This window comes from Anomaloglossus baeobatrachus, chromosome 2 (assembly GCF_048569485.1).
Source record: "Anomaloglossus baeobatrachus isolate aAnoBae1 chromosome 2, aAnoBae1.hap1, whole genome shotgun sequence".
Taxonomy (NCBI): domain Eukaryota; kingdom Metazoa; phylum Chordata; class Amphibia; order Anura; family Aromobatidae; genus Anomaloglossus; species Anomaloglossus baeobatrachus.
In genome coordinates, this window is record NC_134354.1 from 160548964 (window position 1) to 160572412 (window position 23449).

The following is a 23449-nucleotide window of genomic DNA, read 5'->3' on the forward strand; positions in this document are numbered from 1 at the left end:
GACGCCGTTGTGACGCCGAATTAACCGCCCCCTCAGAAAGGAGGCAGTTCGACGGTCACAGCGACGTCGCTAGGCAGGTAAGTATGTGTGACGGGTGTAAGCGATGTTGTGCGCCAGTATCCTGGCACTGCAATTAGCTGACTCCACATACAGTGGGTACTGAAGGTATTCAGACCCCTTTAGATTTTTCACTGTTTGTTTCATTGCAGTCATTTAGTAAATTCAAAAAAGTTCATTTTTTTTCTCATTAATGTACACTCTGCACCCCATCTTGACAGAACCCACCCCCCCCAGAAATGTAGAAATTTTTGCAAATTTATTAAACAAGAAAAACTGAAACATGGTCATAAGTATTCAGACCTTTGCTCAGTATTGAGTAGAAGCACCCTTTTGAGCTAGTACAGTCATGAGTCTTCTTGGGAATGATGCAATAACTTTTTCACACCTGGATTTGGGGATCCTCTGCCATTCTTCCTTGCAGATACTCTCCAGTTCTGTCAGGTTGAATGGTGAACATTGGTGGATAGCCATTTTTAAGGTCTCTCCAGAGATGCTCAATTGGGTATAGGTCAGAGCTCTGGCTGGGCAAATCAAAAATAGTCACAGGGTTGTTCTGAAGTCCTCCTTTGTTATTTTAGCTGTGTGCTTAGGGTCATTGTCTTGTTGGAAGGTGAACCTTTGGCCAAGTTTGAGGTCCAGAGCACTTTGGAAGAGGTTTTCGTAATGTCGAACTACTGTGTTTTCTCTATTTAAATCATAATGACAAACAAAAACATCCAAATGACCGTGATCAAAAGTTCATATACTCCAGTTCTCAATACCATGTATTGCCTCCTCTAACATCAATGACATCTTAAAGTCTTTTGTGGTAGTTGTGAATGAGGCTCTTTATTTTCTCAGGTGGTAAAGTTGCCCATTCTACTTGGCAAAAAGCCTCCATTTTCTGTAAATTTCTGGGATTTCTTGCATGAACTGCATGCTTGAATACTTCCCAAAGTGGCTCAATGATATTGAGGTCATCAGACTGAGATGGCAACTCCAGAACCTTCACTTTGTTCTGCTGTAGCCAATGACAGGTCGACTTGACCTGGTGTTAGAGAAGCCATTTTTGTCCTGTTCACCATTTTGTCTGCTTATATAATTTTGCCTGGTTTTATAACCAAGTATGAGTAATTGATGTTCTATTCCACATCTGCTATTTGCTATGGTGATAACTTGGTTTCCTAGAATTGTTATACCCTTATAAGTACGTACTTTGCTTAGAATATGCTGTTTGTATTACAAAGTCTGATTAATTGTGTCCCCAATCCCAAAATATGTCTTATTGTTAAATGAGACTTGGCATCACATCTCTTAAAACCCTTGTATCCTTCCAGCTTTTGCTATTATAAATATATCCATTATAACCTTGAGACCCTGTACTCCCTTATGTGGTTATGTGTTCAAGTATTTCCTTGGAACCCAATTTGGACTGTCCTTTGTTAGTATAACAAAGATTGACCTTGGCCTAATGACTATATTTGGAATCCACCTAAGATTGTGCAACTATATCACATGTCTTGTAATCAGCTTGAAAGGTATAAAACCTTCCCCATTTTGGCTAATAAACAGTGTTAGATTCATTTTAATACATTACAGACTGATTTTGGATCGTTTTCATGTTGGAACGTCCAAGTACATCCCATGCGCAGCTTCCAAGCTGATGAGTGCAAATTTGCCCCCAGTATTTGCTGATAACATGCTGTATTTATCTTTCCTTCAACTTTGACCAAGTTTCCTGTGCCTTTGTAGCTCACACATCCCCATATCATCAGCGATCCTCCTTTCATGCTTTAGAGTAGGAATGGTGTTCCTTTCATCATAGGTCTTGTTGGCACCTCTCCAAATGTAATGTTTATGGTTGTTGCTAAAAAGTTTGATTTTGGTCGCACCACTCCAAATTACCTTGTTCCAGAAGTTTTTAGACTTGTCTCTCTGCTGTTTGGCGTATTGTAAGCAAAATACTTTGTTGCATTTGCGCAGTAATGGCTTTCATCTGTGGACTCGACCATGCAGCGCATTTTTCTTCAAGTGCATCCTTATTGTGCATCTTGAAACAGCCACACCGCTAGTTTTCAGTGAGTTCTGTATGTCAGCTGATGTTATTTGTGGGTTTTTCTTTGCATCTTGAACAATTTTCCCGGCAGTTGTGGTCGGAATTTTTGTTGGTCTACATAACCGTGGTTTGGTTTTTACAGAGCCCCTGATTTTCCATTTGTTAATCACAGTTTGAACTCTGATGACTGGCATTATCAATTCCTTAGATCTATTTTTGTATCCTTTTCCTGTTTTACAGTTTAACTATCTTTTTTCCGTAGATCTGCTGACAATTCTTTTGCTTTCCCCATGACTCACAATCCAGAAACATCAGTGGCTGGATGAAAGATGCAAAAGTCTGTCTGGATCCCAGAAACTCACTCATCTTTTATGCACACACGCTGATTACAAGCAAACAGGCCACAGGTGAGAATGTTACCTTTATTAGCCATTCAAACCCATTTTTGTGAACTTCTGTGCATGTTATCAGGGCAAAATCACCTGGGTATGTGAACTTCTGATCAGGGTCATTTGGATGTTTTTGGTTGTCATTAGGATTTAAACAGAGAAAACACAGTAGCTTGACAATAAATGGCTTCACCTAACCACTAACCATGAGTGGGAAAAAAGATTTTGTGTTATCATTCATATTCTCTGAAAAAAAGGATAAGAAAGCAAAAAATCTGCCGGGGTATGTAAACTTTTGAGCACAACTGTATTACATATTGCTAAAATAAAAAAAAGCCGATTTACAGAATTGGTTATTTTCTGACAACACATTGCGTTTACATGGCTGTTCCTTTAAGATTTTCTATCCCCATGAGCAGTTCTTGACCACATGTACCCAGGTGAAGCCGGATACATCTTGGCGCCTTTCTGCATGACTGTAGGAAGGAAAGACATGAGGACTCACTCAGCACTTGGAGGATTTTCAACCGCTGTATAACAATTTTATAACAGTGACCAAGCAGCATGAGGAAGGTGGAGCCAACGTGTGTATATACTATATACCATGTACTGTGTGTATATACTATATACGGTGTATACAGTGTGTATATACTGTGTGTGTGACCGAGCAGCATGAGGGAGGCGGAGCCAGCGTATGTATATACTATATACCATGTACTGTGTGTATATACTATATACCGTGTGTACACTGTGTACATACTGCGTGTGTGACTGAGCAGCATGAGGGTACAATGCTCTGAATGCATGCACACAATGCTCTGCATGCACGACCACCCGTAATGCTGTGCCACACGCCCGCAATGCTCTGCCACACGCATGCAGACACACAATGCTCTGCCACATGCGCACACACACAATTCTCTGCCACACGCACACACACACAATGCTCTGCCACACACACAATGTTCTGCATGCATGCACGCCCGCAATGCTCTGCATGTACACACACCCGCACACAATACTCTGCTGCGCACACACAGACAATGCTCTGCCACACGCATGCACACACAATGCTCTTCTACATGCACACTCAATGCTCTGCCATACGCACACACATAATGCTCTGCCACACGCATACACACACAATGCTCTGCCACGCACGCACACACAATGCTCTGCCACACACAAGGCTCTGCCACACGCACACACACACAATGCTTTGCCATGCACGCACACACAAAATGCTTTGCCATGCATGCACACACAATGCTCTGCCACGCATGGACACAAAATGCTCTGCCACGCACGGACACACAATGCTCTGCCACGCACGCACACACACAATGCTCTGCCACGCACGCACACACAATGCTCTGCCATGCACGCACACACAATGCTCTGCCACGCACGCACACACAATGCTCTGCCACGCACGCACACACAATGCTCTGATTGTGTTGCGGGCGGGGAGGGGACGCTGCGCTCACCACGCTCGGGTCCGGCGCTGCTGCTTCGCTTGCTGCTCGGTGGCTCGAGCGGTAGGCCGGATCCGGGGACTCGAGCGGCGCTCCTCGCCCATGAGTGAAAAGGGGAATGGTTTTGGGGATTTATTGTCCGTGACGCCACCCACGGTTGTGGTGAGGTTGTGACACCACCGCTGCTCTGGACGGGGATCCCGGGAGCGATGACAGGGAGCAGCTTGGATGTTGTTTTTCCCCTCCGTGGGTAGGGGGGGTGGTTGTCCCGGGGCCCGGTGAGGGAGGAATGGCAGGTGGGTTACGGGGCCTGGTGAGGTGCAGGGTCGCGGGGGCAGTGCGGTGCCGCACGGCACGGTGGTACTCACTCAGCCAATGATGAATGCAAAGTCTCCGGTAAAACAAACGGCTGGATGGACGGGTCCCACAGACGGCTGCGGTGGTTCTTCTCCTGGTAGGTTGGCGGTGACTGCCGTTCCCTGCACCTGTGTTATGTTCTCGGTTCTGGTGGCTTCTCACCGGTAACCCACTCCCCAGCTTGGATGGATGCTGAGGGAGCCCCTTTTGCCCGCAGGCTCTGGCCCTGGGAACTGTAGCCTTGGCGGTGACTGTATTTCCCTTCACGGTTTGAGCGGTTGCCTTCAATCGGGTCTTGACTGCTGGGAAACCCCGGAGGTTCCCTTCGCTAATGGATTTGACTGGTTTTACGGCGACTCCAAGCCTGCTCAGGGTCCATAGGCCCTGCCAAATGGTGCTGGCTTCTCTTCGCTCCCCGATCCGGTACCGGCGGGCCACCGCCCGTCCCCGGTCCTTACGGTTCACGTCAATCAGCCCCTCCTGCAGACGGTCACCATCGTCTGCCAACCTTGCTGCATGTGCCCGGGCCACGCACCCGGACACGGTCAGTCTGCTGCGCTACCACTTCACTCCTCAACTCTCCAAACTGAACTCTCTCCTCTCCCTTCCTTTTCCCACCTCCAGGACTGTGAACTCCTCGGTGGGTGGGGCCAACCGCCTGGCTCCACCCCCTGGTGTGGACATCAGCCCCTGGAGGGAGGCAACAAGGATTTTTGTCTGACCTTGATGTGCCCTAGCGGGGTGTGGGGTGTGTTGTTGCAGTACCTGTGACGTCCTGGCTTGTCCAGGGCGCCACATTCGCCCTTAGTAAAATGCAGACCGTCCGCGGGCTGCCCGTCCATCACCGGTTTTATTTTTGTTAACTACAAAAGAGCATTTTTTTAGTCAAACTTCCCATAACGGGAGGCACATTCTTAAACGTTGCTAACGGTATGTTTATTAAACGGTACAGCTTCCGCTCTTCTCCCACCCAAACAACCTGGCCCTGATGCTGCCCCTAAGAAGTGGGCAGCACCCCTTGACCCCAGTCCAGAACCAAGTTGCCCGAGCGGGTACGGTCTCTTTCAGAAGACCCGCGTCCATGGGGACCCCTGAACCCCCGGAGGATCGCCACCGGTTACGGTAGTGGCGGACCTGGGCCATCCCTTTCCTCCAGGCCCATCCTCCAAATCTGCCTCTCTGGAGGCGGTAACGGTTTAAGCCAACAATTATTTACATTCCACAAGTTTGTGGTTACCCTGCAAGTTCTCGGGCTTGTCTGTAAGAAGTTCCTTACGCAACAGTTGCAGAAAGTCCCTACGGGGACTAGTTGCCGTCAACGGCCGGTTCAATCACGGTTCCAATCAGATAACTTCTTCGGTTGATTCAATCTTATCATTCAAACTTTTAACGGTACTGGTGGTCCCAATGGGGACATCTGCCGGCAACAGTGGACCGCTGACTCACTTCAAATCCACGGTGTCGGCCGGAGGAGGGGGCTGGGCTGGTACTCGGGCCTCTTGACTACCCCTCAGCTTAGCGTCCAGAGCAAACCAACCCCTCTCCCCGCAATGCCTAGTGTACTGGACCAAATCCCCCGGCATCAGGTTGCGGCCCAGGTGGTCCCCCGGCAGGTGGGCATTGATGTCCCGTCGGGCTACAAAGACTTCGGCCTCCAGGCCCGGCTCATATATGAATCCGTACCCCCGACGGACGTCAAACCTCCTCACCTGCCACTCATAGATCGGGCCCCGTACGCGGAAGGTGGCCTGGCGGAGGCTCTCTTTTTCTCTAATCGTGTGGGCGACCAGCTCCGCCTTCGTCCTCTCCCTCTCAGCAACTTCCTGGCCCGGCGGGGTCTGTTCCCTGTCCCAGTAAGGGGCTACGGTGGGCCCCTGCACATGGATCAAGCCCCGTGAGACCTCCTTCACACTGCCCACTGACAGTGTTCTGGGCGGCAGGTCCCACGGTGACATGGCCTGGGGTGCTGCCTTACAGCGGCGACCCAGTGCGGCCTCAGCCAAGGCATGGGGAAGGGGTACAGGGGTCCTCCCCCGCTGAGCCTCCGCCTCCTCCTGCACGAGAAGGGCTGCCGGAGGTGGCACGGGGCCAGGCACGGTGACAGGTGCCTCCGGTTGATCTTCGCTGACGGGCTCAGCCTTCGGCTTCTTCCATGGAAGCGGTTCAGGGCGGTGACGGGCTTCTGCTGCAGGTCGGTCCGCCGGGGCGGATTGGCAGGGTACCGCTACCGATTGTGGTGGTAGCGGGCCTAGTGACGGGGCAGCAGCAGCCAACACGGGTAGCGGGGGAGGTAGCAGGGCGAGCGGGTGTAGACCGGGCCCCTCAGCCGCGATGACCAACGCACCCGGACACAGTCAGTCTGCTGCGCTACCACTTCACTCCTCAACTCTCCAAACTGAACTCTCTCCTCTACCTTCCTTTTCCCGCCTCCAGGACTGTGAACTCCTCGGTGGGTGGGGCCAACTGCCTGGCTCCACCCCCTGGTGTGGACATCAGCCCCTGGAGGGAGGCAACAAGGATTTTTGTCTGACCTTGATGTGCCTAGCCGGGGTGTGGGGTGTGTTGTTGCAGTACCTGTGACGTCCTGGCTTGTCCAGGGCGCCACACATGCACACCCACTGCGGCAAGGAGCGGGGGGGCCGGTACACTACTCACACAGGCCTGCAGGTGACAGGCCAGGGGGGAAAGCGTGGGGGTGTCATTGGAGACGGTAGCATCGGTGGCGGGAGGGAGGGGCGCCAGTACACTATTCACACAGGCTGACAGGTGACAGGCCAGGGGGGAGAGCGCGGGGGTGTCATTGGAGATGATAGCATCGGCGGCGGGAGGGAGGGGTATCGGTACACTACTCACACAGGCCGAATGGGTGACATGGGGAAAAGTGCTGTACACACCATGACCGCTGTGAGCTGCAGAAAAATGGAGCTAATCTCCTCCCTCTGCTGCGATCTGGACAGCACAGGGGGCGCGTCCATTGCACAGCAGATGCCTTCTCTAATGTTCCTAAATGGGGTCGGATTCTGACCACTGTTCTCTATGCACAGGGCTGCCATAAAGGAGGTGAGTAACTGTCGTTACAAACACCAAATCCAAGATGGCAGCCCCCAGGGTTTCAGTAAAACTAGAATTAAATAAAAACTAAATAAACAGTTTAATTTTGTATTAAAAATTCTTGATTTCATAATCACTATTATTTATACAAAAATAAAAAAACGCGACACCCTTCCTTTAATATATATAGATTTACTTTATTATATATTATTGTACTTGATATATTGTAGTGAGCTGCTTCATTCTGTAACATAAAGACGCGTAATAGGCATACAGCTTATGATAAGGGCTGATGTTATAGCGGGTGATTTATTTTTCTTGTGCACACAATCTCATTTTTTGATTAAACAGCTTTATTGCTACAACTTGGCTTTAAAAGATTATTTCCACCCTTTAGTTCAATTGTCTGAGCCACTTCAATTATGGAGTTTAATCTTTAGTTGTCTGTAACATTGCCTGCAGTTCAGTGGCCACCGACGACTACAGATCACCATTAGTCTTAATGTCCTCTGAGGTGTCGGTAATTCTGAAATTGTTTCAGTGTGAGTGATTTTCTAGCCAAAAGCCCTGACAGTGAGCAGTTTGTCAGTCATTGTTTGCTGAGAGCGTCTTGGTGGTTGTTTGGATGTACTTCTATTGTACAATCCAAAATGGAAAAACAAGTAAAAGGACACTAGAAGTGTAGAGCTGGGTAAAGAGCAAAAATAAGGCTGTAGTATTTCATATTTAAAGTCATAACAGTAGAAAAAAGAGGCATGGATAGCATATTCAAGTCATACATTAATCTAATGCAACTAATCAAAAAGTTACAAAATAAACAGGAGGTCCATAGCTCAATATTCTGATCAGGCTGTATGAAGCCCACTACCACATTACAATGCGCTTCTTAGTGAGTCTGTGACCTAAAAGGTTTGGCACCATGTGCTGACCATCGCCTAGGTGGTAGCACACCAGCAGGAGGAGCGACGTGGTGCCACACAGCATCCATGCTGCAAAGTGATGTACCCATGGCTCCAAGCCACCCCATCCCACAGGTGCAGCATCACAGCAACAATGGCTGCCACACAGCACCCACACCAAGTGAAAAAACTCACCTTCCACAAGTTCTTAAGGGGGCTTTACACGCTGCGACATAGTTAACGATATATCGTCGGGGTCACGGTGTTTGTGACGCACATACGGCGTCATTAGCGACATCGCAGCGTGTGACACCTAGGAGCGACGATCAATGATCGCAAAAACGGCAAAAATCGTTGATCGTTGACACGTCGCTCCTTTTCATAATATCATTGGTGGTGCATGCCGCTGGTTGTTTGTTGTTCCTGCGGCACCACACATCGCTGTGTGTGACACTGTAGGAATGACGAACATCATCCTACCTGCGTCCACCGGAAAAGAAGGAAGGAAGGAGGTGGGCAGCATGTTCCGGCCGCTCATCTCCTCCCCTCCTCTTCTATTGGACGGTCGTTTTGTAATGCCGCTGTGACGTTGCTGTGATGCGGAACGCACCTCCCCCTTGAAGGAGGGATTGTGAAGGAGGGATTGTTCGACAGCAACAGCGACGTCGCTGAACAGGTATGTGCATGTGACGCTGCCGTAGCGATATTGTTCACTACGGCAGCGATCACCACATGTTGCACGAACGACGGGGGCGGGTGCTATCGCTCGCAACATCGCTAGCAATTGCTAGTGATGTCGCAGCGTGTAAAGCCCCCTTTAGAGTGTGAGATGAGAGCAAAATAGGTGGGACCACTCTTCCAGTCTCCAGCTAATTAAAACACCTGGGTCAAACAGGAGGAGTGCTAGACCAAGCAAAACAAGAAAAAAGGGGTACAGCATGCAATAAACCATAATTGTAGAAAAAAAAAAAGACATAGACCGCACATCTGCCTAATTTTGCTCTCAGTTGATAGTCTGAGAACATGTGGTAGGTGAGTTTTTTAGCTCCTTTCTCTCGGTCTTGGTGCTTTGTAGTGGCCATAGTTGCTGTGGTGTTGTGCTTGTAGAGTGGTGTGGTGTGACTTACGGCTAAAGGCCAAGTCACATACAACGACTTACCAGCGATCCCGACAACGATACGACCTGATAAGGATCACTGGTAAGTCGCTGGGAGGTCGCTGGTGAGATGTCACACAGTCAGATCTTATCAACGACGCAGTAACAATGAGCGACCTGTATAAGGATCTCGAGGGGCATTGTGATCCCGTTAGGAGGTTGTTGGTAGGCGTCAAACACAGTGATGCGTCCTGCCCAGCAGGACATCGCCTTTGAAGAAAATGGTCCGGACCATTCGGCAATGACTAGCGATCTCACAGCAGGGGCCTGATCGCTGGTAGGTGTCACACATAACGAGATCGCTGGCGAGATTGTTGCTACGTCACAAAAACTGTGACTCAGCAACAATCTCGTAAGTGATCTCGTTATGTGTGACGGGCCTTAAGCCTTGCAGCATGGACACTGTTGGGTACCAGGTCAGCTATTACTGCTGATGCACAATAATTAGTAGTGGTTGAGAAACGTCGCCGCATCTTTTACGTCAGGGGCCCACTGGGAGGTTCGCCAAGACCTGGCAGTGGGCTTCAGACAGCCTAATTGGTGGGCAGCACGGTGGCTCAGTGGTTAGCACTGCAGCTTTGCAGCGCTGGGGTCCTGGGATCAAATCCCACCAAGGGCAACATGTACAAGGAGTTTGTATGTACTCACCATGTTTGCGTGGATTTGCTCCAGGTTCTCTGGTTTCCTCCCACACTCCAAAGACATACAAATAAGAAATTTAGATTCTGAGCCCCAACGGGGACAGTGTTGCCAATATATGTAAAGCACTGTGTAATCAATAGCACCATATAAGTGAATAAATTGTTATTATTATTATTATTATTATTATTATTATTATTATTAATATTATTATACTAAGAACCTCATGTTCAGTTTTGTACATTTTTTCTTAGCCACAGTAGATAAGTGTATAAGTTTTGGGTGTTAACTTCATATTTTTCTCCACAGCTATGGAATATTTAAAATTTTAAGTGAAAGTCGGGGCAAATTTTGAGAACTACTAAAATGGAGCTACTAATAACATGCTGCCTCTGAGCTCACTAGTATTTTATGGGCACTGCAACTGTGCTTCAAACTGAATTTTCCCATACATTGGACCATTGCAAAAAATACTACCAATTTTTTACACTAGGGCCAATGGCTGATACAACTCGGAGGTTCAAGTCAAGGAAAACTCCCAAACTATGCCTCTGATATGTAGGCAAATATGATGTGAACAAAGCCTTATTGATGTCATGCACAGTATTTAGTTCTGACTTTGACAAACCTCAGTTCTACTACATCAACATCACTCATGTTACCACCATGCGTTATTCTGTTAAATGATTGCAGTTAACAGCCATGCTGGGACGACATGCAGACACAGTAGTCATTAGACATGATTTATGAAGCTAAGGAAAAGAAATACAAAACTATAAGATGATATGAAGAAGCCTATAGTTTCTGAAGGAAAGATACCACTGATGAGTCACAACTTGGTTTGTAGGTCTTTTGCACAAATTGTTTATATATAAGGATTGTTTGCAAAAAAAAAAAAAAAATAAAACTAGTGCTCACTTAATGTTTGTGAGCTGTAAAACCGGATTAAAGCAATTATCCAGTCTTGTGATAAAAGTCGGCAGGCACTTAGTATTATTCAGTTGTCTTCTTATTGAACTGTACATAAATAATACTGAGGACTGCTAGCCTCCAGTTGGTCTATGGATGTGATACAACACGTGACCTTGTCTCTCTTTTTTGGGGTGGTTGTTAGTAGGTCACCTTTTCAGTCAGGGAAGGTAATGTCTAGTTATGACTCAGAAGTAAATGAAAAAACTTGTGGTGTGGAGCAGACACCTCTTCACTTCCTGTGTTATGGGGGTCATGGAGTGATGGATCCCTGTTTTAGAAAGAATGCTGGTCTCATACAAGGCCAAGGCATCAATTAGACACGGATTTCCTATGACATACAGTAAATTTCAAAGATGGGAATACAATATCATCAGACCTATAGTAACTATAGCACCTGCTAAGGGCTTCTGTCTGCTACCAGTCCTAGGCCGAATACTTGGCTATCATATTCAAGGTGACCATTACCATCTTTCATCTGATAACTTGACTCGAGTAGAGTAGTCCCTGTCCTGGGTGTCTAAACCACTTCTCATTTTGCTCTTCTAATCCATCTTCATTTTGGCATCTCTCTACCCATCTCTACCTGTGGATATAATGGAGATTCTGAACCACTGACTGTACTTCAACACAATGTGGCCTACAGTTGTCCCAACTTCTCTATGGGACTATTCTTCCCTCCCTTTCTTTAGCACTATTACTTGACTTACCGTGAAAATTTTCAACACAGTCGTGTGACTCATGAGTAGTCTCTCATCATTTCAAGCCACAACATTTAACACTGCCCTCTTCAGGGTCTCCCTAGTTAGACCCTTGTTACCATACTGGCAGTGAAGATCCCGTACTAGCTTGCACAAATAACGCATTTTTATCAATGAAGAGTAAAGGGGGCTTTACACGCAACGACATCGCTAACGAGATGTTGTTGGGGGTCACGGAATTCGTGACGCACATCCGGCCTAGTTAGCGACATTGTTGCGTGTGAAACGTACGAACGACTGCTAACGATCAAAATTACTCACCTAATCGTTGATCGTTCACACGTCAATTTAATCCCAAATATCGTTGTTGTTGCAGGACGCAGGTTATTCATCGTTCCGCAACGAGGAACAACACCTTACCTGCGTCCTCTGGCAACGAGGTGGGCGTCACTTTCTTTCGGCTGCTTCTCCGCCCCTCCGCTTCTATTGGACGGCTGTCGTGTGACGTCGCTGTGATGCCGCACAAACCGCCCCCTTAGAAAGGAGGCGGTTCGCTGGCCACAGCAACGTCGCTAGGTAGGTAAGTCCGTGTGACGGGGACTAGCGATGTTGTGCGCCACGGGCAGCGATTTGCCAGTGATGCACAACCAACGGGGGCGGGTGCTTTCACCAGCGACATCGCTAGCGATGTCTCTGCGTGTAAAGCAGCCTTAAGCCCAGCCTCATTTGCCAACATGGCAAATCAGGTTAGGAGTACAATAACATAGGTCTAGTCTGGTTATACAAAATAAGATTTTCTTTTCCCTCGTTTTTAATACATTTGAAGTTGTATTAGCAATACAGAAGGAGAAAAGTGAAAGGTGGCCATACAATTATAGATAAAATTGCAATTTATGGGAGAACGCAAAATAAAAGCATTTTATCATACAGAGTCGTATGGAATCTGATTTCAGCCCATAACAGAATCATAAAAATATATAAAAAGAACTAAACATTCCCCGCATACTCAAACACAACTGCAAAAAACAGTGACTGGTAGGGACTACCAAAGTGCTGGCACTTAAACAGCATGGGCTGTACCAGTGAGAAATGGTTATTTTTTCAAATTATCAAATTTCCTACTATACGAGTTCTTTCACACGTCAGTTTTTCACACATAGCACTAATACTTATGATAGTTTATGAGGCCATTCATATGTGCAAATTTTTCCTCACAGTGAGTGGTCAGATACCGTTCACATGTGCTGTCTGTTGTTTACGGACAGATAGAAGAGGGTTGAAAAACGTTTTTTCTCTCATCAGTGAAAAAACTGATGACACTGACGATAATCACTGAAGAAACTCTCATCCAAATCACTGATGAAACAGGGAACAATTTTCTCGAATAAGAAAATCACAGACACCTGAATGAAGCCTTAGGTTACTGTTTACAATCCATTCTGTGGATAATGTTTAACGGAAGATGTCCCATTCAAAAGTTTGCTATGGAGCCCAGCCCTTGCTAGTTACCCTCCTGCATCTAACCAATTACATTCCTCCAAACAAATTGCAACATTAAAGGGGTTGTCCACTAATAGGACAACTCCTTCTGATTCTACTTTTCCCCCAGGTAAAATAAAAAGCCTATTCTTACCTCCGTGCCTGCGCAGTGGCAATGGTGCCAGGGCTTGGGGTGCCAGAGCTCGTGACGTCACATGAGCCCCTCATCCAATCAGCGCTGGGTTCTGTCTCCGGACCCGCTTTCATGCACAGGAGCAACCAACAGGAACTGAGAGGCAGCCGCAATTACTCACTTCCTGTTGATTAACTCGTTTGTCTGAAGGCAAAAAGACAGAAGCTGGCACTGATTGGACATGGAGTTCGTGTGATGTCATATGAGCCTCAGGAACCCATGGAACCACACCGTGTGCGGAGGGGAGTATAAGCTTTTTTATTTTACCTGGGGGAAACATGTATAACTAAAAGGGGATGTCCTAGTAGTGGACAACCCCTTTAAGAAAAAGAAGCTATAAGGTTATCCAAATCGAGGAAGTAACAGGTATCACTGAGATCTGCAAATAATTACATTTTCAAGCATTTAGCACCAAGGTATGGCATGTAGGAGGGGGGGGGGAAGCCAGATTCGAAGCAGTTTTTTTTTTTAGCTGCATGAAACCTCAAAAATTGAATTAAGTTTTGTGGTACAGTTGTGCAATGCCTCCCATTCATCGAATTTGTAAACTAAGAGACCTTAGTTTATCACTCCAGCCGATCGCAAGGTAGGCCTAGCTGTCAGCACTGGTTACTTTTGTGTGTTCTAGTGGTTGGAAGAATAATGAAGAGGTGCAATGACAGCAATGGGTGCACAAAGGCAAACCATCGTCAGATAATAGAATGGTGTGTAATGATCAATTATGAACTGAAAGTGAAATTCAACTTCTCTTACCAAGCCTCAGGGGTCAAATAGTGTCTACACAAACCATCAGAAGTCTTTTGCACCACATTGGGCTATGAATCATAATGTATGTCCAGATATTGGTCTTTCATTGACCTCATGCCACCTCTCTCAAAAGCTATCATGGTGTAAAGCAAGGTTGCAATGGAGATTGGAATGGAGGTCTGTCCTCTTCAGCGATGACTCTCGCTTTTCTCTTGATTACAATTATACCCAGAAATTGGTCTGGTGACCACGTGGGCAATGTCAGGAAGAGGCCTTTATTAAGGAACATTACACTGGTCCTACTTCTAGGATAATGGTGTGGAATGGCATTTGTATGGTAGCCAAACCACTCTAGCTTTCAATCCAGATACACAAACAGCTCGGAGTTACATTGATTTGCTCGTAGAACCTGCGGTATGGCCATTTCTACTGTGAGCAGCCTGAGTTGCCAAAATATGCTACTATGGCCTGGTGTATCTCTCCCATTGAGCACATGTCGGGCATCATTGGTTGGCAATTGCAAATGTAACTCCCAGCAGCAGATCTTGATGATTGTTCAAATGCTTTGAGTGAGGCAGAACATTCCTCCAACCTCTAACCTCAATGATAACAGCCAAGGTGTCTGTGTGTATTTCTGTGTGTGGCGCTCATACTCTACAATGGATAAATCGAGAGGTTTTGAAAATTTTATTTTTACTTTTTTAATCATTAACAGGTCTATTATTCCTGTAATATTCATAATTCCAAGACTTTGTTGTATCGCCCATACTAGCATCCCTGCATAGACCTGCCCCCCTCCCCAGGTGGGGACGGCTTTCTCACCTTCCCGGCCGCCCAGCAGTGGCTGCCCAGTCACTGGTCCATGCTGCTGTCTCCCACAGTCTGCGCATGTCACACAGGCCTCCTGGTAATGCCCGTAGGGTGTGCGTGTGGACAAGCCCCTTTTCTTAAAAGGAAAGTACACGCTGACTTGTAAGTGCCTCTCAGCATGGCTGAGAGTCATCAGGTATTTAAGACACTTTCTCCTTAAGGAGGTGCCTGGAATTCGAGTTCTATACATTGCTAGTTCTCACATCCTAACTGCTGCTGCTGCGGTCATTGTGCTGTATGCGGTTACTGATTCGTATCTGGGTTTCAGTGCATTACAAGTCTGCTGCTGCTGCAACTATCCAGACTGCCGGCTTCCTACGATATCCGCTGCTGCAAATATCCCCACTGGTAGTCTACCACGATATTCACTGCTGCTGGAAGTATCCACATCGGCCACTGTTACTGCATCCATCCCGGCCAAATCCATGACACCGGCTGCTGCAGTTTCTATCATCTGTCTGTGTTTATACCCCTGGAGCCAGCTGTCGCAGCATCAGTCTTCCTGAGTGGCACCCGGTCTTACACATGCAGCGCAACACTCTCCATCAGAGGCTCTGGGGAAAACCAGGTGTGGGGACCATAGTCAAGCCCTTTTGGGTTTTCGGCGTGCTGTGGCCCAGTGGGTCCATTAATCCCTTGCTCGCCTAGTGAGCATAACGTTTAATTTTTATCAATTTTAATGTTGAGGAGTGTACAGAGAATATATAAATTAATGACTCAGTGTTTGTGAAGACAGTTTCATGCATTATATCAGCCTTCCTATAAAAGAACATATGGCCAACATAGATGATATTAACTCTTCGTCAATTTATCAAGGTACTGGCTATGGCTTGTGGAACAGAAGAAATTTCATTTGCTTGTTCCTGTTCATCAGCTTCTTACCTATTTCCCATGAGAAAGATGCATCTCTATCACAGCAAATGAGATTCAAGTTCAGAAGCATTGAATCCTAATTGAGATCCTGACAAACTATCTTGCACTAAATAGCAGATTACATTTTGTCACCCGGTGACAATTATAGTAAATAGGATTATTAATCTAAATGTTCGGTTGTTATCCTTTAAAGGCCCAATATAAAGGTTCTCGCTATCTGTGGTTCAGCACATCACGGCTTAATACAAGCGGCAATCGCTCATGATTACAAAATAATCCAGAAATAAATGGTAGGTTGACGCAATGACTCACCGTTATTAACAAGGAGATGGAGGTCCAGATTTTTTGCTTTGAAATTCTGCACACAACTCCGTATGGATTTCATGGAAGCCAAATCACAGAATAAAAATTCCACTGAGAAGGAAGAAAATACATTTATAAATACATTTTTAGAGGCTTGCGAGAAGCAGTGAAGTTTCTGTTCCATTTTACACAATAGCCATAAAATTAATCATAGTCTTTTGGCAGAAGAAAAAAGAGAAAGCCATGCTAATATACATCCTATTTTTGAGGGCAAGCAATTCAATTTGGGGACCGCGCTATGCTATCTCTTTACAAGGATAGAAGAGACTGTGTTACTGCATTATTGGGCAAGAAGTCTTATTTACACATTGAAGAAAAGGCCATTTTATGGAATAAAGGGTGTATACATGTTTATTAGTCTTCTAGGAGACTTTTGTCTTATTTCTTGAAGACTTGAAGGCGTTGTTTTCGTTGTAATTTGATTTATTTTAACTCCTGCTTTTTCTAGGCTTAATAGTCCAGTGGGCGGTGCCACTCACTTATTCCTAGTTATCCCCGTTGGCACACCTACACAAGGAAGGCGCTCAATTACTAAGACTACCAACTGGATTCCTGAGTCTAGAGAAAGCCAGACTTTAAATGGACATATTACGTGTAATGATCCTGTATGGGAACTCTGACACTTTATAAATGCTAACTAGCTATAAGAGAAATTCAGGAATCTATATTTTGGTATTCAAAAATAGAAACCTTTATTCATACAATGTCAGTACATATTCTATAAAATTCATTATACATAGGCCACAACAGTATGAATATTGGGGGGGGGGACAAGAGCCGCACTACTAAGGGTGGCAACACAGGAAGATCACTGCAAAAATTCAATATCTACAAATAAAGCTAAAATTGCTAGTAATGGCTACATAATACATAGAACATCAGTACTTTAGAAACCATGACCTATTTCTCATATGTCAAAGGTGAAAGACTATCTATATAACTCAAACTAATTTGGTATCCTATATTATCTCACCGAGTCATAGGGAATTGTACCCATCACGTGTAAATCATAGCATTCAAAACACCATATAACAGAGTAACTTAAGGTGTTTTTGTATGTACCTGTAGCCATGTATACGTCTGATGTAGTGCTGCCAATGTGCCACCACCACCTCGACGCGCATTTCACGGCACATCTGGTTTCGTCAGCACTTGATAAATGCTGCCTGTATATCATTATGATTATGTAATACATGTATTTTTCTGACTAGACATCCTTTAGCTATGGGATTACATACATACATACATACACACACACAGGGAGAGACCTGTCACTCCAGGGCAGTGGGCGGGGAAAAGCCGCCATAACCCTGCCTGCCCATAATACCCCCTGAATATAATACTCTGGATCGAAAGGCATAATAGTGTCTTATCTGACTTACAGGATACAGTATTCAACTGGGTTTGCTCACCTTTGAGAGCTGTGTAAGACACAACAATAAGAGCATATAATATGGAGGGCTGCTGCAGAAGCACCATGTACACAGAGGTACAAAAGATCAACAGTTGAAGGAACCATGTGCTCACTCTGCGCTGCCATGAAGAGATCTCTATATGAAGGATCCAGGACACATTAATGGAATGAAGTGGTTAATTTCTATGCGTTTCAAAGCCTTCTGACTTCTTCTTCGGGAAACAACCACAATCTTGAAAAAGAAGCCAAAAGCTTTGAAACATGTAGAAATAAACCGCTTCCATCCACTGATGTGTCCTGGATCCTTCCTATATAGGTCTCTTCACGGCAGCACAGAGTGAGCAAGTGTTTCCTTCAACTGTTAAAAATTACAGATGAGCGGACCTGTGGAAGTTTGCTTTGGCGACTTAAGCCAGACTTTAGATATAGTTCTGTTCTGGACACAAACTTGATCTGAATTATCGAGCTGGGCCGTCCTAGCCGCGGGAGGAGTTTGCACAGATTTATCTCCTGGCAGGCTTCAGTAAAATAGCATGGGTGGAGGCGCATGTACAACCTTACCTAACCGTGGTCTTCATTGAGTCGAGATCTAAATTTGCGCATGTGCCACCACTGGCTCCATTTTCTTGAAAACTGTCAGGAGATCAATTTGCACAAGTACCGCACGTGGCTAGGATGGCACAAAATTTAAAGCAGGAGGAAGATACAAACACCAAAAAACTTGGCCCCCACTACCGCCCCAATGCATCGAAAGCTTAGGAAAAGTCAAACGTCTAATGAAGATTAAACAACCAGGATGTGGATTTGTTCACTAAAGGTCTCTATTGAATCAGCATAACAGTGCCATTATAGCCATACCTTTATTTTAACATGCATAATCCTGATGACAGATACTCTTTGAACTCAGAGTCTCAGTTCTGCAAGACAACAGTAAGCCTCCAAACATATCAGGAGACATCAGAAAGAGAAGTAGACAAGAAACTAGATGATACAAAAGTTTTCTTTAAAAGAGGGCCTATCATCACCAGGTCAATAGTGAACAGTTTTCGCTCTTATTTTATTCCTCCTGCTCCATTGAGAATCTGTTTACTTCTTTGTTTTTTAAATCTTCCATATGGTTACAGAGATATGGGCCTTTTTATTTAGCGCAAATATTTTGAATTTACCGAGGGTGCGGTGCTCACATGATTCCTTGGGGGAGGTGTCTTTTGGCTCCTCCACTTTATTACTCTGTGAGCTTGGTAAAGACCATAACAATTGGTGCTACAAAAGAAAGGCCAAAATCTCTGGCACTGTACAGCAGAGTTAAAAACAATAACAACAACAACAACAACCATAATAACAACAGCAATAACATAAAAAAAAAACAAATTAGTTCTTGCCCAAATAGATTATGCCCCTCTCTCCCCCACAATGAGCCATTAGCCGCTGGCAGATTATACCTTCTGGCCACAGACAGAACTCAGGGTTTGAAACATTTCTGAAACAAATCCTAAGAGTAGTCTGTGGGTGTCACATCCATACAAAACAACTGCATGAATGAATGCCTAAGGCAGAGGTTCCCAACTCCAGTCCTCAAGGCACACCAACAGTGCATGTTATCAGGATTTCCTTAGTATTGCACAGGTGATAATTTAATCACCTGCAAAGGTGCTGAATCCAACACCCATGCAATGCTAAAGAAATCCTGAAAACATGCACTGTTGGTGTGCCTTGAGGACTGGAGTTGGGAACCTCTGGCCTAAGATATACAACTGTAGCAACCTGAATATATAATCTGTAACAGTAATTGAAAGAGATAATTTCTTTCCTCCCATCATTTGTCACCTCTGCCAATACAATTATCAGGTTTAACAGTTTGAATGAAAGTGTGACATTTTCATAATGGTGAAGGTGGTCAATGATACTAAAGACATTGTCAAATCTGTTCATATCATTAAAGCTTAAATGTTTCTTATGAAGACGGCTTCAGAATCTTATTTTAAGCTTCAAAGACATTAGAGTTCAATTCAAGTTCAGATTGGATAGAAAAAAAAATACGTAAAAGTCAAATCCTTATTCCTCCAAAAGTAAAAGCAAAGTATATAAATTAAAATGACCTGCCTCAAAGTCAGGCTGCATTAACGAAATGCACACCTCACTGTCCTTCAGACATAGGAAAATGAAATTACTGGCAAAGTTGTTTCCAGAAAATACTCTCATAATGGAGAGTATTTTGATATCACATCAAAACTATTATTTAAATCTAGAAACTTAAGGTGGTGTCACGCACAACGACAACGACGTCGCTGCTACGTTACCATTTTCTGTGACGTTGCAGCGACGTCCCGTCGCTGTCGCTGTGTGTGACATCCAGCAACAAGCTGGCCCCTGCTGTGATTTCGCCGCTCGTTGCTGAATGTCCAGCTTCATTTTTTGGTCGTCGCTCTCCCGCTGTGACGCACAGATCGCTGTGTGTGACAGCGAGAGAGCGACAAAATGAAGCGAGCAGGGAGCAGGAGCCGGCGTCTGGCAGCTGCGGTAAGCTGTAACCAAGGTAAACATCGGGTAACCAAGGTGGTTACCCGATATTTACCTTCGTTACCAGCCTCCGCCGCTCTCACGCTGCCAGCGCCGGCTCCTGCTCTCTGCACATGTAGCTGCAGTACACATCGTGTAATTAACCCTATGTGTACTGTAGCTAGGAGAGCAAGGAGCCAGCGCTAAGCAGTGTGCGCGGCTCCCTGCTCTCTGCACTGTGACATGTAGCTGCAGTACACATCGGGTTAATTAACCCGATGTGTACTGTAGCTAGGAGAGCAAGGAGCCAGTGCTAAGCAGTGTGCGCGGCTCCCTGCTCTCTGCACTGTGAGATGAAGCTACAGTACACATCGGGTTAATTAACCCGATGTGTACTGTAGCTAGGAGAGCAAGGAGCCAGCGCTCAGTGTGCGCGGCTCCCTGCTCTCTGCACATGTTGCAGCACAGCGACGCGTGTCGTTATGATCGCTGCTTCGGCTGCTGTGTTTGACAGCTAAGCAGCGATCATAACAGCGACTTACAAGGTCGCTGCTACGTCACAGAAATAGGTGACGTAACAGCGACGTTGTTGTCGCTGTCGTTTAGTGTGACCCCAGCTATAATGTTTCTCCTTTTGAAGACCACCAGCTGACCTAAGGAGTCTTACAGGCCAGGCAATGAACCTTGGAATGAAAAGGCATCTATAGGGAATATAAATTAATCCAGCTAATCAGTAACTTGCACTGATGAGTGGCAAGAAACACAAAACAGTTCACTGCCTTCCTCCCCAATACACATTAGACTAATGTCAGCTGCACCCATAGTTATCAACGGGTCAGTCAGCATTTTAATAGGTATGAGGGCGCAAGCTAATTGTCGGGGGATTTGAGACTGCTTTGTTCTCCCAGAGATAAGAGATATATGTCGGTGGCTTACTCAAAGAACTCAGGAGCGCTTGGCCAAGAGAGTGCTCCTGTGTATGAGAGAAACAGCCATCAGCCCAAACAATCAGCCAAAGCATAGTTAGTCCAACAGCCATCTAATGTGAGCGGGCTACACATCATGCTGTAAGGACTAAAGGGTACTTTACACGCTACGACATCGCTAGCGATCCCGTTAGCGATGTCAAATTCTACATCGCAATTGCGATCTTTGGAGATCGCACATGCGTAAAATGACCTATGTGCGATCTCCAAAGATCGCACTTGCGATGTAGAATTTGACATCGCTAACGGGATCGCTAGCGATGTCGTAGCGTGTAAAGTACCCTTAAAGCGGGCTTTACACGCTGCGACATCGCTAATGCGGAGTCGTTGGGGTCATGGAATTTGTGACGCACATCCGGCCACATTAGCGATGTTGCTGCGTGTGACACCGATAAGCGATTTTGCATCGTTGCAAAAACGTGCAAAATCGCTAATCGGCGACATGGGGGTCCATTCTTAAAAATCGTTACTGCAGCAGTAACGAAGTTGTTCCTCGTTCCTGCGGCAGCACACATCGCTGCGTGTGACGCCGCAGGAACGAGGAAGCTCCCCTTACCTGCCTCCCGGCCGCTATGCGGAAGGAAGGAGGTGGGCGGGATGTTACGTCCCGCTCATCTCCGCCCCTCCGCTGCTATTGGGCGGCGGTTCAGTGACGCTTCAGTGACGTCGCTGTGACGCCACACGGACCGCCCCCTTAGAAAGGAGGCGGTTCGCCCATCACAGCGACGTCGCCGGACAGGTAAGTATGTGTGACGGCTGTTGTGCGACACGGGCAGCGATTTGCCCGTGTCGCGCAACAGATGGGGGCGGGTACCCACACTAGCGATATCGGGACCGATATCGCAGTGTGTAAAGTAGCCTTTAGTCCTTACAGCATGATGTGTAGCCCGCTCACATTAGATGGCTGTTGGACGAACTATGCTTTGGCTGATTGTTTGGGCTGATGGCTGTTTCTCTCATACACAGGAGCACTCTCTTGGCCAAGCGCTCCTGAGTTCTTTGAGTAAGCCACCGACATATATCTCTTATCTCTGGGAGAACAAAGCAGTCTCAAATCCCCCGACAATTAGCTTGCGCCCTCATACCTATTAAAATGCTGACTGACCCGTTGATAACTACGGGTGCAGCTGACATTAGTCAGAAGATTTCCCAGAATAATGCTTGAGTTCCCCGTTGACTTCAATTATACTCCGAACTCAAGTCGTGCCCATCCGAGCATTAATTACGCATTACGAGCACTGAGCACATGAGTTTACGAGTACTCATTATGAGTACTGAGCATGTCAGTGCTCACTCATTATTACTTGTAGACTATCTGGCTTAATTAGGTTGCACAATTGAGATGGCATTCTGCAAGGCTATCATGGGAAATTTTAACAAAGGAAGTATCTAAGTAAGAAGAATCAAGAGGGTTCATGTGATTACAATTACTCAAAGCATTTCATTCTTGAAAAATCCAAGTAGTGAAAGCATGAAGATGAAATGAGCCCTTACAAAAAAGCTAGCCCAATAAAAGGTGGCCTACTCTTCTTAGCATATAACAAACTACTTTTTTAGCACTTCACTTACTACTTCAAAAGGTCCGTTATATCCTCATCATGGTGAATGTAATAAGTCACAAGGGTAAGTCCGGAACTAAATGACTTATACGGTGTTAAGTTTGTGTTTTACTGTTTAAAATGAAAAAGCAGAATCAACATTGAGTGGGCTTTCCTGCTTTCTGCAATCCTTGTCGATCCAATTCATCCATTCACCTCAATCAACAGGAGAAATAATGTTTTCTACTGTGAACTCAGGGCTGCCCCCCCCCAGTGATAACAGCAGAAAAGGGTTACTCCGTCATCCCTTAATATTGGGGTCTTGCAGCTTGAAAAGTGAAAGCCCAAATATGACAACCTCTGCAATATACGGTATATTACAGGCTGAAAATGGTGTGTTCAGGTATACACCAGGTAAATATGGAAGCTCATGTCCATGGCTTCCAGATTTTGCACCTTTACTTTCATAAATAAGTATTAATAAAAAAATCTTAATTACTCACCGGTAATGGGATTGTCAATAGCCCATGACAGCACCAGCTGAGAGATAGGTTCCGCCCACATCAGGACAGGAAACCCACTCATAAAAAGGCGGCTCCTCTCCTCCACATCAGTAGGTTTTCAGAGCCAGAGAGGACCAACAAAACACAACAAACAGATTAATCATACCACCACCCAAGGAAAAACACCAATAACTCTAACACTCCCCGAAGGGTGCCTACAACCAGTGAATAGGGGGGGAACTAAGGGTGCTGT

The 23449-nt window shown here is 45.8% G+C and overlaps 1 protein-coding gene across 2 annotated transcripts in view; it reads right to left on the reverse strand.

Moving 5' to 3' along the window:
- Positions 1-23449, reverse strand: part of DHRSX (dehydrogenase/reductase X-linked) — a 405907-nt gene that overhangs the window by 157666 nt on the left and 224792 nt on the right. For both annotated transcript variants that reach the window (XM_075335466.1, XM_075335468.1), the window contains exon 4: positions 16206-16307. In XM_075335466.1, the coding sequence (XP_075191581.1) occupies positions 16206-16307 (102 nt within the window). The remainder of the gene's footprint in view (positions 1-16205; positions 16308-23449) is intronic.